This window comes from Bos javanicus, chromosome 11, assembly GCF_032452875.1.
Source record: "Bos javanicus breed banteng chromosome 11, ARS-OSU_banteng_1.0, whole genome shotgun sequence".
NCBI lineage: Eukaryota > Metazoa > Chordata > Mammalia > Artiodactyla > Bovidae > Bos > Bos javanicus.
The window spans coordinates 98,839,021-98,857,406 of NC_083878.1; the positions used below are offsets into that span (position 1 = coordinate 98,839,021).

General features: G+C 48.0%; 1 protein-coding gene across 16 annotated transcripts in view; it reads left to right on the forward strand.

Annotated features, from left to right (window-relative positions):
• The first annotated feature begins 1,127 nt into the window (after positions 1-1,127).
• Positions 1,128-18,386, forward strand: part of SPTAN1 (spectrin alpha, non-erythrocytic 1) — a 58,467-nt gene continuing 41,208 nt past the window's right edge. For 9 of the 16 annotated variants that reach the window (XM_061433721.1, XM_061433727.1, XM_061433729.1 and 6 more), the window contains exons 1-5: positions 3,939-4,044; positions 11,672-11,911; positions 12,901-13,026; positions 16,723-16,863; positions 17,047-17,193. In XM_061433721.1, coding sequence (XP_061289705.1) covers positions 4,012-4,044; positions 11,672-11,911; positions 12,901-13,026; positions 16,723-16,863; positions 17,047-17,193 — 687 coding nt within the window. In that variant the 5' untranslated portion in view covers positions 3,939-4,011. Of the gene's footprint in view, positions 1,289-1,380; positions 1,401-3,938; positions 4,045-11,671; positions 11,912-12,900; positions 13,027-16,722; positions 16,864-17,046; positions 17,194-18,386 lie in introns of those variants that run through there. The other 7 variants (XM_061433728.1, XM_061433735.1, XM_061433734.1 and 4 more) reach the window with 4 other exon arrangements.

Genomic DNA, 18,386 nt, shown 5'->3' on the forward strand with positions numbered 1-18,386 from the left:
TGATCTGGGTGTTACTCTCTATGGCTGAGGCCCAGCTGTCGCCAGGAATGGGGGTGGGGAAAGGGCTTCCTAATCGAGGGCTTCTAGTTACAGAGCCAGGCCCTTAAACTGCTAAGACTGTAAGGAACAGAAATTCCACAAATCCTCTCTTTTTCTTTTCGGCATCCTAGCGTTCACTATCACAATGCCTCCCTTTCCTATGGCAAAGCACACTGTTTAAGAAGGTTCTGACCGCCCAGATTCAAATCCTTGCTTTTCCTCTTGCTAGCTGCCTGACCCAGGGCAAGAGACCCAGGTTCCATATCAGAGTGCTCTTTTGAGGAAATAATACTTGAATCATAAAATTATTGCAAAAAGATTTTTTAAAAAGGTAACACACTTGAAATGTTCAGCATAGTGCCTGGTACATGAAGGAAAGTCAATTGTGGCGAGAAGAGTCTTAATGTCTTTGTAAATAGAACTAATGCATCCTATTCTACTGGCGAACTGTCAGAAAGCTCTTGATATAAGAATATTCAAAGTCATTAACTCTTCAAATCTCAGAATGACGGACCTAAACTGCATCCTTGCCCCAACCTCACCAGAGAGAAAGCTGACTTGAGTCCCGGGCACAAGTCTTCTCCTAGGGAAAGGGCACAGGAAGAAGAGAAGCACACGGGTGATCTCACCCTTTGGGACTGGGTGTTTTTCCGGATGGGGCGCGCAGCATCCCCAGGCCGACTGCAGCAATGGCCCTGCCCCGCCCTTCACTGCAGTCCTGGAAGGGCTCCCAGGGGCGGAGGGATGGGGGTGCAGAAGATTTTCTGCAGGGCGGGGAGGGGCAGGTCTGGAGGATGCTAGCTGCGGGGAGGGCGGTACGGCTGGAGCACCTCCACCATCCAGGGCGGAGGCAGCGACCTCCACTGCACCACCAACCCCCATCCGTGGCGCGCGCGCTCCTTGCCCATCCTCCCACCGCCCTGCATCGCCGCTTCGGCTCCGTCCGGGTGCGCTCGGCCCTTTCCGCCAGTGATCGGGCGGCGAGCCGGCGGGAGCTCCGCCCCCTTTGCTCCGCCGGCGCTGCCCGCCCCCCGCCCCTCGCGCCGCGCCCGGGCGCTTCCCCCGCGCTCGCGCCCGCCCGCCGCAGGAACGCGCGCGGCCGCCTATAAAAGGGGCGGGGCGCGCGCGTCGCCGCCACTACCCGCTGCGGAAGGGAACGGCGAGGAGCCGAGGCCGCCGAGCCCCGTCAGTTCCCCCAGCACCCCCGCCCCCGGCCCGACGCACCCACTGCCCTCACCCCCAGGAGCCGGTGAGAGAGGGGAGCGGGCGAACCCGGGGAGGGAGCGGGGCCCGAGGGCGGCCGACAGCTGGGGGGCGAGCCGGACAGCCCCTGAGACGGGGCGGGGCCGGCGCGCGGACAGGTGAGCCTGGCGGGCCTCGCAGCTCTCTCTCTAGTGGGGCGGGGAGCCGAGCGAGCCGGCGGCGACCGGCTGGCGGCGCGTGGGCTGCGAAGGAGCCTCGGGGCCGAGTCTGGGCGCCGGCCGCTGGAATGTCATTGACTGGGCGGAGGGGGCGGCGAGGCCGCCGAGTCCCTCCCCCCCGCACCCCACCCCACCCCACCCCACCCCCGCAAGCCTAACTGCTGCCCAGCCCGGCCCCATCCGGCAGCCGCAGGTGGGGCGGGGGCTGTGTGGCCCCGATCGTTTCGTTTCTCCCATCCTCCTCCCGTCAGAACGCTCCCCCGCCACCGCCCCCAGTCCCTTCCTAGGTGGGGAGCGACTTCAGCAGCTCCTTTTCCCTGCTCTCCGCCAGCAATGTTTACCCAGCCCTGGAAGGAGGAAAAGCTGGGAGTAAAGGGCTCTTTGACCTTAGTTTCATCCTCTGTGGCCGTTCTTTGGCCTTCTGTGGACGCCGAAGGGTCCAGGACTGGCCATCTCCTTTTCTTTCCTGTAATAAACATATCTTCCTTCCCCAACTGTGATTGGCGTGTAGATAGCAGGAAAATGCGGCGCTTGACTTTGTATGAGACCCAAATCAAATAATTTAAAAGCTTTAAGAGTTCTCCCCCCCCCCCCCGCCTCTTGCCGAGAGACCAAGTCTTTTGAGTCGAGGACATAATATTATTTGTATAAAATTCTGCAGCCTTGCCGGTGTTGAATGACAGAGCAGCCTTTTGTTTGAAAGACGTTCCTGCGAATTTGGTTTAGACGCTTCCCAAAGAAAATTGCTTTGAAAAGTCTCTTTGATGTACTGGGATAGAATGTATTTTAAACAAAGGGCTTGTTAAAGTTAAAGGTTGAATGTGTTTTAAATTAAATGGCTCAGAAAGCTGGGTTGAGATGGTGCAACACCTTGTCAAATCTCTTTTATATAATAGATCCTAAACTACGTAGGCCCTTTGTTCTGTCTTCCTCATGTTATTTTAGAAGAACTTACCATGATGGCTGTCATGGAAGAAGAGAAGAGAGAGCATATGAAATATTTTCATAATGTGTTGAGAAATGGCGTCGTCATAGCAATTGGACTTAACTAAAACAGAATATCAAAGATGGAAGGGTGGGGGTGTCTGCAGCCAGGAAACAGAAAATCTGAAGAACAGCAGTGGGAGCACTCAGCTGTATGAAACCATGGAGCCAAGGTTCCAGCTCATCAAACTAGTCATGTATTTTCCCTTTTGTTTGCAGCTAATGTCAGCTTTTTGAAAGGTCAGATTGAAGTCCAAGTTTTAGAAATGTGCAGCAGGAAAATAAAAATGTGCTGCAGGAAAGGCCTCTGCAGGAAATTAGCTATAAGCCTTTTTTAGTAACTGGGCCAATATTACTCCCAGGGACCCTCAAAGTGTGTTAGCTGTTATCCAGGGACCTAGATGGAGAGCCAGTGGATTTGCTCTCTGCTGGACAGGTGTGAGGCAGGCCTGCAGTAAACCATCAGCCGGGTAACATTCTTTGATATGTTTTTGGTCTTTGGCAGGGTGTTTGTGGTAATCTCATAATTAGAGAAACCTGATACGTCACAGGCTCCGAATATGAGCTTGTCAGGCAATCTGATGAGCAAGTTTAGATGGGGAGGGCTGGTTTTTAAGTATATCTTTGGGTTCCCTGGGCTAGAATTTCCTCTGCTCTTCCTTTACCTGCCTTCTTCCCTGTGGGGGCTGCCGACTGCAGGTGCTGAGAAGTGGGTGTCAGGAATAGTCCACAGTCCTGGCATCGCTGAACCTGCGCTAAGGACAGTGGGCTCGAGGCCGGCCTTGTAATCTGTCCTTCGTGGGCTATGCGAGGACTCTGCTAGTCATGCGCCGGGTCTGCTGCGGTCCATCAGCTGTGGTCAGAGTAGGTAGCAGAATGCAGCGTCCTGATGGCAAATGCTGACTCCAGGAATGCAGGGGAGGCATGCAGAGTGAGCACTTGGGGCCAGTGGACCCGAACAGCTGCACTTGTACCTCTTTTGCATGTTCCTTTCAAAGGGGCTTTGAACAGGAAATAGTGTTTTGTGAAGGAAGTGTCCCAGTAAACTAGGCCCAGGTTAGATTTCTGTAGCTTGAGTTCTTTCTCGTTTCTGAGGATTTCACAAAGTTATACTGTTTTATGACTGAATGGAAAGGAAGACAGAAATCATCTAATACTGGCAATCCCAGCTCATTTATCGGGATGTGGGTTGGGCAGGAGGGCATGTCTAGTGTTAAAAAGTATATTCAGGATTATTTGAAAAGGGGGAGACTGAGACCCAGAAGAGGGTATGACTTGGCCAAGGCAGCACCTCTGCTAATACCAGGGAACCTTGGTTCTTTCTCAGGGTTTTTAAGGGTTTTTAAGCCCCTAGTGGGTTTTAGGGTTTTTAAGTCCCTAGTGGGATTTAGAAGCTCTGTAGAATGAAAAGGGTGCTGGGAGAATATCTGAAATTTGATTTGTACCTGTATTCATGTATCTTTCAGGATCTGTGTTCTTCGTTTTGAAATCACTGTGTTCAGTTTGCCCTTAGAAGCTTGTTATCTTGCTCTCCCTGCTCCCTCTTTAGACACCACATTCTTCCATCATGCTGTCATCGTTTCGTAAACGCAGAGTCCAGGTATTTGAGCAGCATGCAGGAGATGTGTTACTTTTTCGGTTTGGCCTGGCTTGCAGTGAAGACCATATGTCGCAGAGGTTGAATGATCCTAAGAGAGGGGGTGGAAAAAATCCCTGCCTGCATGACCTTTCTGTTAAGCACATTGCATAGGATATGGGCTTTTGTTTTTTTTCTCTGCTGTTACTTGAACAAAAGTCTTAGTAGATTTATTCTCAAATTTGCAAAGCTTTTTGTTTTTTTACCTTCCTCTTATTAAGGCATGAATATATTAATTTCTTACCACTCTACTGGTGTTTGCATGTAGTGTTTGCTAATTTTTTTAATTTTAATTATGGTTACTTGGTTCTTAAGAACCAAGGGACTAAACACATTACCTTAGATATTTAGAAAGTATAATCTGAAAACATGTAAAAATAGTGTTTTTCAGTTTGACAAATATTGTAAACTTGGGTTTGTTCCCTGTTTCCATTGACTTACTTTTTTCGCCACAGTTTTTACAATGAAATGGAGCTTGCATTATCATGTTTAAAAAACTCACTATGTTTTTATACACGTACAGTATTTGAGTGTTTGCTAAATTGGACCTTTTTCCAAAAGAAAAGTGCTTAAAATTAGTGTCTTGGTATCTCATAAGCAGAACCCTAAACTCTGCAAACTTCCTGTGATTATGGGTGATAAATCCAAGGCAAGCCCTTTTATAAATCAGACTGGATAATTAAGCAAGGTTTATAAAAATGGGCACATGATACCTTTTTCCTGTTTTGAATTTCAGTAACAATATTTTGCACTTAAATACCTCTCATCTGAATTTTACAGGTTATAAAAGGTAAGTAGCAGCAAGGTAGTGTTTGAGGCATTCAGGAGTAAGTTTTCTCAACCATGTTTCTGGATTTTGATGCAGTGCAGTATGAATGAATCTTTTGCTGCTTTAAGCTGAATCCCTGCTCACCTCTGCAGAATCCTTCTAACAGGTTCAACTGAATTAACCAAGCTGAAGGCTGACGTGCACATCTACAATCCTGATTGGAATGTGGTTTAAGCAAAAATATTTCTGGCTTTCCCATGGTTGAAATTAAGTTATGTACTAGTTACCTCTCTGCTTACCCTCAGGCCTACCACTAAAATCTGTAGCTGAGCTGGTTTTGAGTCAGTTCACTTAATCTGAGAATCAATTAGCATCAGATTTTATGGGTGCTGGCACTAATTAATTCTTTGGTGCTTTGTTCTGGGGGAGCTCTTCCACGTCCATGGATGTCGTTCTCCTGCTTTGGAAATGTGCTGGCTTTCTAAGCCAGGGAGAAAGGGCATTGTTGGTTCTGCACCTTTGGGCTCTGACTAAGCAACAAACACAAAACCGATGGATGCTTCCTCTGACCTTTTGCCCTGGGTGATGTTTATGAATTTTTCTGTAGAGCCAAATGCTCTCCTCATTCTGTTAGTCCCGAAAACCCCTTTGCCTGTGCCCAAAAAAAAAAAAAAAAAAAAAGTGTATCTGGTGTCCTGCCTGGGCTCTGAATTCATTCTGCAGTGCTCCAAACGCCCCTGTCCTCACGGCAAGCTCAACTGGCTAAGATGTTCAGTTCACTAAGATGTCTGCAGTCCCCACCCTGTTTCCAAATAGTGACTCCTCTGGCCTTGGACACAATTGTATTCTCTTCTGAGGTTCCATAGAGAAACTCTCCTGACTGGATTCTTCCACTCTCTGAGATCGAGTGAAGGTGTCCTAAGCTGCTGTTTCACTGCAGGTACCCGGTGTGCAGGGTTCAAAGCGTTTGACCTTTGGTTTGAAAGTCTCTGCCGTCTTTTCCGTTGCTTAACAGTATCCTTCCCTCCCACTCCTTCTCCCCACTCTCCAGGGACAGACCCCTCCCCTCACACCATGGTTTTGTAGCCTCTGTGGATTAGGATAAGGCTTTACAGAATTCCCTAGGTACCAAGGAGTGCCTCAAATAGCTGTCTGTGGGTGATCATCAGGAAGACAAAGGTAGGAATTAATGGCCAGCTTCTTTCGTAGGGATCGTTTCCAGTTGATAATGTGTATTAAGTTGGTGTTGGTTATGAGAAATCCTTCTCATGCATGGCTTTAAATGGAACTAGAACTTTCTAGCCAAGGTTCACATCTTTAGACACCCACTTTCTTCCCAGAGATCTAGCAGTGTTGTATGAATGCTGACAAGTCTTTTTGATTTATTATAATAGAGGACATAGTTGTAATTCCTGTGTGATCCCCTGTGCTCAATTCACATTACTTGCTGAATGATGCAGCTAACACTCTTGCTGCATTGCAGCATTTAAAAATAGCCAGTCTTCTCTAATAATTAGTTGCCAAAATCTGACCTTTTTTCCTTCAGTTACCTTAAATAGGAAGCTGTCCTTACACAGAGAATACATCCAGCCGTTCACTTCCCCTCCATTCTCCACAAACGTAGACCTGATTGACAAAATCAGAGTCCTTCTGGTGCTTTGAGATAAGCAGTCGGTTGATCACTGTCCTGGAATTTGGCTCCTTTGTAGTTTTTAGGCAGTTAGTGGAGTCTGTAGGTAGGTCTGTATGGTTGGAGATTGGTTTGTGTGTGTGTGTGTGTGTGTGTGTGTTTTAATGGCACATTTCCCAAAGTCTTCCTTTCTAGCTTTCAAAAGGTGTTAATCCCATTAAGGCTGGGAACAGCTCAGAGCTTTCTCTGTGGAGTCATCTTATCAGTCAGCTTCGAATTTCTGGCTGGGGGCGGAGTCCTTGCAGTGTGTGCAGCACGCTGGCAGACGGCAGAAAATTCCACCAACTCTCAGAGTTTGGGGCCAGAGGTCGTAGTGCCTTTGAGTGGCAATAGTTTGTTGTCGATACGAAATTTGTTCTGGTGTTCAATGTAGTCTGTGGAAATGGCCCTCTTAGGAGCCAGAGAAACTGGAACTTGCATGGGGACAGCTCCCTGTCAGGCGAAGGGGTAGCAGGAGCTGCCTCGAACCTGTCTTTGGTGTCTGGTGTGATTACAGCAGAGGGCGAGTGCGGCTGGCTTGCAGATGCCCGGCTGCCTGGAGACTTGGCAGAGCTCCCACCTCCTGCCATCAGCTGATCTACTGCAGGAAAGAAAAGTCCATTCTTGCCTGCCCAGAGCACTTGGTATAGAATTGACTTGTTCTACTTCACTGGGGTGACAAAGAGGGCCTTTTAGGTTGGTTAATTTCAGCAGGGCCTCGCTGGACTGTCTCCCTGGATTGGTAGGGTCAGATGGGCAAGTGGAACCCACACAGGGGGGCTTGCTCAGGGGGACCCTTTGCAGTATTATGTTGGGCATTCTTTTATTCATCGTAAAGGGCTGCTTTCAAATGTGAGCAGAGATTTCCATGACAGCTAAGGGAAGTGCAGTGAATCCTCTGATAAGGGGTGGCAGGACAGACACCAGAGACTGGGCATCTTGCAGAAAGGCACCCGCAGGGGAGCTGTAGTCACAGGCGTAACTACCTGTACATGCCTTGGAAACTTTATAAGCAGTCAAAGTAGACACACAGTTTCCTGCTGTTCCTCCATCTTAACTGTTTCCGGAGAGATGAGAACAGAGCAAGTATATAAATTATTCTTAATCCTAATTGTTTACTAACTTTAAGAAGACTGAATCTTGAGACTTTGCTGGCAGTCCAGTGGTTAAGATTTCACCGTCCAGTACAGGGGGTGTAGGTTAATCCCTGGCCAGGGAGCTAGGATCCCACATACCTCGTGGCCAAAAAAAAAACAAAGCATAAAACAGAAGCAATTTTGTAACAAATTCAGTAAAGACATTAAAACTGGCCCACATTAAAAAAAAAAAAAAAACTTTTAAAGGAAAGGCTCAATCTCAAAAAAAGTAATTTTGATTTTTTATAAAATAATTCATATATCCTCCTTCCTTTTTCCTCCCCTCAGGTGGTGATGGACAAGATAAGCGGTAGTAAAAGAAATTAAAAAGTAACGGCATCAGCTCCGATCATGTTAGAATCCCTGTTTCTAGCATGCTGTTCTGGGAACCAGAGCATCCTGGGTCACCCTAGCTCCACCACTTGCTTATTAGATGATCTTCTTTCTCCTGATCACTTAATAATGAAGTGACAGCAGCTTCTTTATTTCCAAATTCAGTGTGTAATTGACTGTCTAAATAGGTGCCAAGTTCTGTGGTCAGAGAGTAAGATAAGGTCTTTTTTTTTAATAGTTCCTTAGGAACTCTAAATTCCCCAGTCACTCAGTCATGTCCAATTCTTTGTGACCCCGTGGGCTGCAGCCTGCTAGGCTCCTCTGTCCATGGGGATTCTCCAGGCAAGAATGCTACAGTGGGTTGCCATGCCCTCCTCCAGGGGATCTTCCCGACCCAGGGATCGAACCCAGGTCTCCGGCACTGCAGGCGTATTCTTTACCATCTGAACCACCAGGGAATTCCCTAGAGAACTTACCAAAACACAGGGGGAAAACAGTAATCACACGGCAGAATGGGACATGGTGATGCTCTAAGAGGGAGAGAGGGAGTGAGGGTGTCTGCTTCAGGACTGCAGAGAGGACAAGCTGCCTGAGGCTTGGAGGGGTTGAATGGTATTAACTGATCAGATTGGGGGGGGGGGCGATGGAGAACATTTGAGAGGGAGTTTTCTGCTCAGGGAAGTGGACCCACCCAGGGTTGAAGAGGGAGTCTGATGCAGGATCTGCCTGGAGCAGAAAACACAGGTGAATGAGTGAAGTGTTTACATTCTAGTAAATGTGTCGGACACGGTAGTGATTCTTGTCAAGATCCCTGTCGAAGTCAGCCTTCTCCCAAAGAAGCTGACGATCTAGGGCTGCAGCGTGAGCGAGCACCACCCTGCTCTGAACAGATGTTTAGTTTGCCCAGACCACCCTCAGTTTTTGGTATGAAGGACTCTTGAAGCGTGTTTTCAGAATAGAAACTACTGTTTCAGACACGGGCTATCTATTCATGATACAGAACTGTGCCTTTAAAAAAATTTTTTTTAAATTAAACTTTATTTTGTACTGGGGTATAGCCAGTTAACAATGGGATAGTTTCAGGTGAACAGTGAAGGGACTCAGCCATACACGTGTCCATTCTCCCCCAAGCCCCCTCCCGTCCAGGCTGCCACATTACGTTGAGCAGAGTTCCCTTACCATACAGCAGGTCCTTGTTGGTTATCCATTTTAAGCACAGCACAGTGTACACATCCATCCCAAACTCCCTAACTCTCCCTTCCCCCATCCCCTCCCACCAGCAACCAGATGCTCAAAACTGCCTTCTCGAACCAGATTTCCTAAGGTCCCACCCCGCCAAGGTGAAGAGTGCAGCTGTCCTGGGTGTGGGCCGCCCAAGCTCAGTCATTCAGGTCTGGTCATTAGGTTGACACCCCATGGTGTAGCTTCAGTCAGCACATTCTAGCAGTTCATTCAGTCACAGAATTTAGCTGTTAACCTGAACAATATGGAAAATGAAACCCAGGTGGACTACTGAGCTCTCTCTTTACCTTCACCAGTGAACTTGGGGCTGCTGCTCCAGGAGCACTTAGCAAACATTTGTTCATGACCTCTGTCTGCTAGGAATCAGGACACAACAGATATTGCGTTGCTCAGTCTTAATTATACCGCGGGAAGTACATGTAAGTGCCGTGTAAATCTACAGAGAAGTGTGATTAAATCTGAGAAGGAGGGAGGGAAGAAGCGAGTGCAGCTTCGTAAGGAGGTGAGATCCTGCAGTTGCTCATTTCAGCTCGTACTGACCTGAAGAGTTATCTGGACAGAGGAAAGACAGAACGTTCTGGCAAAGGAAGCCTGAGCAACCAGCCTGGAGTCTTTAGAGAGGATAATGTGTTTGGGAGGAGGGTATTTCTCTGTGCCAAGAGGGAGGGCGGGGGCCGTGGGTGAGACCTACCAGTCAGGTGTGTTGGGCCAGGTTGGAAGGTCCAGCTAAAGTTTAAGATGGGTTCTTTCCTTTCTGAGACGGAGCCAGGAAAGGTTTCAAAACATGGAAATGACGTGGCAAAGAATCTGTTTCTCTTCACAGTCAAATAAATAAATTGGACTTTGTGGTAGGAAAATAACAACAAAAATAACTGGTTGCTCTGTGGAGAGGAACTTGGGAGGAATGGTGGGTGATAAGGCTGAAGTGCCGTCGTATTCTTTTCCCTCAGAAGACAGGTCTCCTCATAAAAAGATAGTCCTCAGAGTTTGCTGGGTGCATGCCCGTGCTTTTCTCGAAACCTCTTGAAGCTGCTTTAATCTCTCAAGAGCTGGAAACTGCCCGGAACTCAACAGTGCTGTTTAGCTCCCAGCCGGTGGGGGCAGGGAGTGGAAGCGCACAGGGGCCTCCATACCCAATCCTTGACCCACTAATCCTTTCCTGTTGGCTGGGCGAGGCGAACAGATCATGGGAAGAGCTCTCAAATGTTTCTCAAGCAGCACAATTTTTCTGTCTTGTGTAAATTATGCAAAAACAACTGGAGAGACCATAAAGCTTATCTGGTCTTTTTTTTTTTTTTTTTTAAACACCAAGTCACAGACTCTTCTCTGTAGAATATAAAGTTAGAAGGGTCTTGGGACCATCTCAGTATCACCTGGCATTTTTAGTCGTTCTAGGAAGTCGGGCTCAGGGCGGGAAGGCCGCTCAGACGAGGTCACGTGTTACTGACACGCATACTTGCTCATTGTTAGTCTGCACCTGTTTCCTTCTGGGCATCCTTCCTTGGTTAGAGGATAAAATGGCTTATTTCTGAGATGAGCAAGTACTGCTTTCTGGCACAAATAGGTCAGGTTTTCTTTTTGACGTTAAAGTTTGGTGAAACTGTCTGAAAATCCGAGTTTAAAGTTGAGGTGGATTGAGTGCTGTGGGGAAGTACCACCTACTCAATTGGCCTGAGTTTGTGGTTAACTGGAGCAGATAAGAGTCAGGTAGGACAAATTTTTCATCTTTCTTGTTTTTAATATACACTGTGATTTTTAATTTTGTGCACTCAGAGGAAGTAAAGCCCGTTCGTTGCCCAGGCTCTTGGCACCCCTATGAAGACTTGTAGGATTGATTTTTTTTGCGGTAACTGAGAAATCCACTACTTTAGGTAAATTCTATTGCTTTATGATGTTAAAGACTCACTTTATTTTTTTAAGGGGACTTATTGTTTTATTTTTTAACACCGAAAAAAGACTGTTACTTTATAATCATTTCCCTTTTCTTCACCGAGTAACAGGCTGAGATGGAGAAAGATGGAAAAGCTGAGTTAAGAGTAAATGTTCTCTAATCTCCACACCATGAAATGCACAGGCCAAATGAAAGGATTGTTGAGTGAATTTCTCAGTAATTCTTTGAGCTCCAAAGTTGGTGTTTTTTTGAATTCTCAAAGCTCTGTAGAATTGACAGCACAGATCATAGTTCTTTCCTTCACGTCTCTCACCGGGTCTCTCTGCAGTGCTGGTGAGGTGTCCTATGAAGGACCCACGTGGGCAGCTGTTCTTTACGAAGCATGGGGTCTGGGCTTCACCGTTAAATCCTGAGAAGTGATGGCCTGCAGTTCATTTATCTGCTCAGGCCCTCAGAATTCTTTATTTCCTTTCAAGAGGCTAATTCCATTAAATCTCCATTCAGTCTATTTTGGTGTCTTGCACTTAACTCAGGGCTTGCTGCCTTTTCAGAAAATGGACCCAAGCGGGGTCAAAGTGCTGGAGACAGCAGAGGACATCCAGGAGAGGCGGCAGCAGGTCCTGGACAGATACCACCGCTTCAAGGAGCTCTCGACCCTGAGGCGCCAGAAGCTTGAAGACTCCTACCGATTCCAGTTTTTCCAAAGAGATGCTGAGGAGCTGGAGAAATGGATTCAGGAGAAGCTTCAGATTGCCTCAGATGAGAATTACAAAGACCCAACCAACCTGCAGGTATGTCTGAGATGCGAGCTCAAATGTCATTACTCAAAATTTGTACAAAGATAGGTACTGAGTTATGACCTTGAGAGATTGAGTGGCAGGGAGAATGTAGGCCAGACATCAGGAAGGACTGACTCACGATCCTGAAAAGCCCTTAGTGATCGTATCAGCGAGCACGAATGTGGAGTCCTGCAGGTTCTAATTTCTCTTGTGGGGATGCTTTAAGCTGATGGTTCTCAGTCCACTGCTTGGCAACCATTGGTGATCCTTCAGTTTTTTTCAGGAAAGATCTGGGTTGATCTCTTGGAGTATGTGTTTTTGAGACAGGTATGCTAACTCACAGTGTTGTTGCTGGTGAAAGTTTATAAAGCTGTTTTTTTAAAAAAAAGACAAAGCCTTTCTTCTCGTTCATTTTGTTGAGAGACTTCTTTTTAGTAACTGGCGCAGTGGTTGTGCCCGTGGTTCTTTTATTATGCCAGAGTCATCTGAGAAGAGAAAATGATGAATGCTGGTGAAGGGGCAGGCCCTGCCCAGCTCTGCATGTGATTATACAGAGGTACTGAGAAATGGAATGTAGTGAATCAAGTCATTCAAAGAGTATGGCTTCTAAAACAAGCTAAAAAAAGTGTCATGTAATGAATGAATGTGAGTGGCTTAGTACAGGATAAACAGTACCTGCCAAGAAAAAGCTCTCAGTATGGTTCTGTACTTCTGAGAGGGATCAGATGTCCATAAAGGCTAGTTTCCTGATAGAGAAGCAAATGAGGATATTCTGTAGCATCTTGCTGTCTGCCAAGTTGCGGTCCTCGGTGCCAGGCTTCAGGGGGCAGGTGTAGACGCAGGCGTAATTTTGTGTAATTGAGGTGGTAGGGGATGGGTGGGATGCTGCGTGAGGGTCCATCATGAGAGGCAGTGGGATGCAGGCGGGGAGGAATAATCTGGCGGGGGGTGCGAGGTGGGGAGCAGAAGGGCGTGCCGCTCACTTCACGATCCCCTGGCAGGGCAAGCTGCAGAAGCATCAAGCCTTCGAAGCCGAGGTGCAGGCCAACTCGGGCGCCATCGTGAAGCTGGATGAGACTGGTAACCTGATGATCTCAGAAGGGCACTTCGCATCCGAAACCATCCGGGTGAGTTGGGGCCCTGCTGGCGTGATGGCCTGCCTCTGGCTGGCTGGTGGATGGGTGTGGGTTAATGCTTACCTGTATGTTTGGGTTCCTGAGGAGATAGATTCTCCTAGTTTCTTAAAGGAATTTGTGAAGTACCCTAATGGAGCTGCCCGTAGCCTGCCTTTGTAATACAAAGACTCAGTATGCCTGTAAACAAGCATGTGTGCACTCGGTGAGGAAGTTAATGTTCTCCTTACAGAACAAACAAGGATGCAGGTAGATTGTGAGGAAGAGTGATCACTGGAGAGAAGAACATATTGGTGAACTTAGGGATTAGGGCACAAAGATGAGTGGGATCAGTCACAGACACCGTCAGCTTCTGTGTCAGGAAGCACTCTCTGGATCTCGGGGCCTTGCCCCAGGAGGGTTCACTGAGGTCTGGTCAGCAAGCCTGTTAAAGGTCCGGCTGTGAGGAATGACCTCACAGTGTGCTACCTGTTGGTCGGTGACCCTGGCTGTGTAACTGACTATGAAGCAGGAGTCCTCAGATTCTTTGTCTGACTTGTTTGGGTGCCATGCGTTGGCTTTGGGGCCATAATTAGTTTTTCTGTGTTTTGTTTTGATAATTCCAATGCCAAAGTATTAAGGGAAAACAAGGCTCTTTAGGGTGAGGTATGCAGACTTAGTTTCTCATGACTGGATGCTGTCTTCTGTCTTTGATTTCTTTCTTATCTACGTGTTTTGTTCTTTGTTATCCAAAGTCTCATTCCATTGAGGGACCAGCCTTTTCAGTCCTTGATGTGTCGAGGCAGTCCCAAAGACTGAGATGCAAGCTACATTCTTAAGCCCCAGCTAGAAATATTCCTTCCTCCGCCTTTCCCTGAGTGAGATCCTTGGTGGAACATCCACAGGGATGTCATTCCCTTAGGATCTCGTCTAGTGGTTTTTAGCAGTAAATACTTGTTGTGTCTCTTTTGCTCTCATATACTGTGCAGTCTCTTATTGAAGACTTGCAATTAGCCTTATATTGTTAATAATAAACTGTTAACTAGGAATGATTGTAAATAGGAAGTAAATTCTAATTGCTGTATGACCAATCATTTAATTACTACATTCAACCCATTTGGGCAGTGTAATACATGTGTGTGCGATTAAATACAAAGACATAGGACTTCCCTAGTGGTCCAGTGGTCAAGACTGCTTTTCCACTTTAGGGGGCCACGGGTTCAGACCTTGGTTGGGGAACTAAGGTCCTGCATGCCACATGGCACAGCCAAAAATATTAGAGATATATCTGCCCATTTCCCCACTCTTGTGTATAGTCTTACTGTAAATGAAATCAGCCAGAGTGAATGGGGCTGCTCTGGGCTAGTTTAACCAGGTTACAGGGAACGTGAGATATAGATCACGTGTGTGGCTTTAGTAATCAGTCCGAGGGCAGGAGACCCAGAACTCCCTTCAGTCCCCTCTTCCCTCTTAAGAGATCTTATTAAAGCAGCATTAGAAAGCACTAGCTACTCTTTGTTGAGAAGCTGTGAGCAGCCATTTAGGTGCAAACACTTCACCAGGACTTTTACATCCGTTGTCTCTAATCTTCACGGGAAGCTTGCGAGGGAACCATAGCCTAGAAGGGTAGGAACAGAGGCTTAGAAGTTTGAGTGACTTGCCCAGGTTCCCACAGCCAACAGGTGACAGAACCAGTGTTTCAATCTCCGGTCACAATTACTCGCTTTATTTTCCCAGCCCATGTTTCACTCCTACCTGCTTTCCGTAATTTCTCCTGACTGCCCCTCAGAGCTGCTCGTGCTTGCCCAGGCCTCTGTTGAGAAACCCAACTGAGTCAGCCAGGAATTCTGCTCTACCCCGCCAGCTGTCCGTGCGTTTCCCAGCGCACCTGCCGCCCTGCCGGCTCCCGCTCTCACACGCCAGTAAGCTTCTGAAACTGGCCTCTGTCAGACCTGCGGTGTTGACACGATGAGACACACGGCAGTGGGAAAGCTGCTCAGTCCTGAAACAGGCCTGGCCCCGGTTCTCCCTGGAGGGTGTGGCAGCGGGAGATGTGAGGGACTGACAGCTGACTTGTAGGGAAGGATTTTTGGAGCCTTCTGTGACCCCATTTTGAGTGAAGTGAGGGTTTTCTGGGTGGTCCAGTGATTAAGACTCTGCGCTTCCACTGCTGAGGGCACAGGTTCAGTTCCTGGTCAGGGAACTAAGATCCCACATTGCTATGCAGTGAGGCCAAAAGTTAATGAAGAAATTTTTTTTTCCCCTGAGCAAAAGGTTCTCATAGAATCCCGATGTTCATGCACCCAGATCCCACGGTCATCCCACTTGGTAATTGGTCTGGCCCGGTAACTCAGTAGCGTAGTTTGGGCAGTCAGTGTTAACACAGAGGAAGGTGGGTGGTGTGTGAAGGACCATGTCCTGCATAACCTGTCTGTCACCGGTTTAGACTTTCACACCATACCGGACGGCATGGCGCCCCATAGTGACCGCCACCCACATTGGCTCCCACATCCGAGTAGGTGGATATGGACTTGCCGTTGGTTGCCTTGCGCCTGCTTGCCTGGGAATGCCCGTCACTTCCTTCGCTTTGGTGGACTCTGGTTTAACCATTGGCGATGAAAGTGACTGTCGTGGTGGAAGTTTAATTGTGTGAGCATTTATTTTCCTCCCACTGTTTTCTCCTTTCAAATGAACCATCCATACTTGTTTCTAAGAGAATCCACCCACGTTGACTCGCCTATGGCTTTCACTCTTTCAGTTTGTGGGGAGTGGCGTCTTGACGATGGGTGGGCCCCAGGCCTCTCTCCTGGCGGGGTGTGTGTGTGTCACTCGTTTCTGTCTGTGTGACCCAGAAACTCCCAGTATCTTGGGTAGGCATAATCAACACCCTGAAATTGGGTTAGAAAGCCAGAACACATCGCCTAAACATGAACTGATGATAATTGCCCCAGTTCCCAACGAGTCCTTACTAGGGCTGTGCTATGAGAACCCAAGATGCTGGGAAGGGACTGTTGGACCTGTGGCTGCCACCTGGGTGCAGCTTGCTGTCAGCCTTTCTTGTGATGAACTGTGTACCACACGCTGTATCTTCTCACAGAAGCACCAAAACAACTTAGGCCACGAATCCTCTTTGAACGTTGACTGTGTTTCAGGATGCCATCTTTTTTCCTTTGTACTAAGGCCTCTTCACTTGTGCCTTGTAATTATTTCTTTACACGTATGATGCCTCCAGGACCTCTTGTTCTTTCCACTTTACCTCTGTGAATTCAGGACACACCCTTCAGTGATTCCTGCTGCTGTTCCTCGATGACACCTCATCTTTCCCTCCCCAAGTCTTCTGACCTAGAAATCCCACTGTCATAACTTAACAATTAATAAGAACTAAAAACATTACCTAAAGACTTACCAACAATATATCAATAATAATTGGTAATTATAAGAAATAGTAAGTTCTTTGGAGTGAACTAGAATACACATGCTTACAAAAGGTCAGTTGTTTGATAGGTCAACTGTAAGACCTACCAAAACACTGAGGTGTACGTGTTTACGTCTTCTCAGTTCAGTTTACCATTTCCCTGCAGCGTAGGCATTATCTTGAAAAAGACTGGTTCAGAGCTCTGGGAGGTGTCTAGCTGGTTGGAGCTCCGTGGAGGAGCCAGGTCCCCCAGACGTGGCTCTCATGTGGGGGGTGTTGGACTCTTTAACCTCCAGACTCGTCTGATGGAGCTGCACCGCCAGTGGGAATTGCTCCTGGAGAAGATGCGGGAGAAAGGCATCAAGCTGCTGCAGGCCCAGAAGCTGGTGCAGTACCTGCGGGAGTGTGAGGACGTGATGGACTGGATCAATGACAAGGTACGTTTGAGCAGGAGGGAGATGCCATGACCCTGACCTCCTAAGTAGGAGAGGAGCACGCAGTAAACTGCACAACCCTGAAGTGGCCACGGCCCCTCCGGCACCCGTTTCATGATGGGTTTTGGGAGCCACTGTGCCCGAGTGTGTCTTGGTGACTCTGGCTCTGCTGTGGTCCCCAAACAGGAAGCCATTGTGACGTCTGAGGAGCTGGGCCAGGACCTGGAGCACGTGGAGGTGTTACAGAAGAAATTCGAAGAGTTTCAGACAGACATGGCTGCCCACGAAGAGAGAGTCAATGAAGTGAACCAGTTCGCTGCCAAGCTCATTCAGGTAAATGGGAAAGTGCTGCATGTTCTCATAGCAGCGTTATGGTAACTGCCTTTACATTAATATTAATGTGATACAACTTCATTAATTTTTCCAGAAGGAAAATTTTGATTAGGTGCCTGATTTTTGGGTGAGCAGGTTTTGATAAAGCATGTCTGAGTCCTGTTTAGATCTCAGTAAGGCAGCAGTATTGCTCACTCCTACCTTAGAAAACACTTTTCAACTTGTGGCTGTGGGCAGGAAGGGCAGAGTTCATTTGATCTCTTTACTCCGCCCATTTTCAGGTAGGGCTTGGTGAAGTTTTTATGGGCTGTTGAAGTTGGGCATCACGGTTTCTCAGACTAGGGTGTGGTGGCGAAAGTTGAAGAGGGTTGGCAGGAGTCCACCGCCACCTCAATGCTCTTCTTGAGTCGGAGCTTCCCTGGACTCCTGGGAGCGGGGGAGCCCTGTAATGAAACAAGGCTCTCCCCTGGGAGCTCTGCAGCCAGAGGGGAGTGGGACTGCCTATCGCTGCTGCTTTATCATTGCCCACCCTGCATGGCTCCAGAGATGTCCAGTACAGTGACCACAGGAGTTTTTGCTTTAGGGAAAACTTGGTTTGGGGGGATGGGGGTGCAAACTTTGAACCTGTAGATCCTTCAGGACTGGCATTTGTTTCCTCTTGGCTCAGTGATGAAAGGAGAACCAGCATTCCTCAGACATAACCTCGCCTTCCACATGACAGGATCATGGGGTCCTCAGGATCCTGGGCCATCCCCGGGTCGTGCCGAGGAGAGCGGGCGGGCCAAACCCCAGACCCCACAGGGGGTCCCACAGCCGAGGAGTGCTTTGCCTTATCACTTTACATGTTATTTAAACAAGACACAAGGTAGTTAGTGAGGAAGGAGACTTTGAAAGGAGTGTCTCCAGTGTGAAGTCAGGAACAGATCTGAAAGCCATGTTTTTGGGCAGGCGTGCTTCTCGGTAGCCTCATGACGCTGGACACCCTGAACTTGGGGTGAGCAGTTGTTCATGAGGCGCCCACGCAGGTGCTGCTGCAGGATGTCAGCGCAGGGGCTGCTACAGATGTCCAGAACTTCTCTGGAGAAGCACCACATGGCTCCTGGGCTCAGACAAGGGCTCTCCCCTTTTTATAGAACAAGAAATGAAGCTCCCGTGGAAGGAGCTTCCCTCTATTCCACACAGAAAGCCAGTGA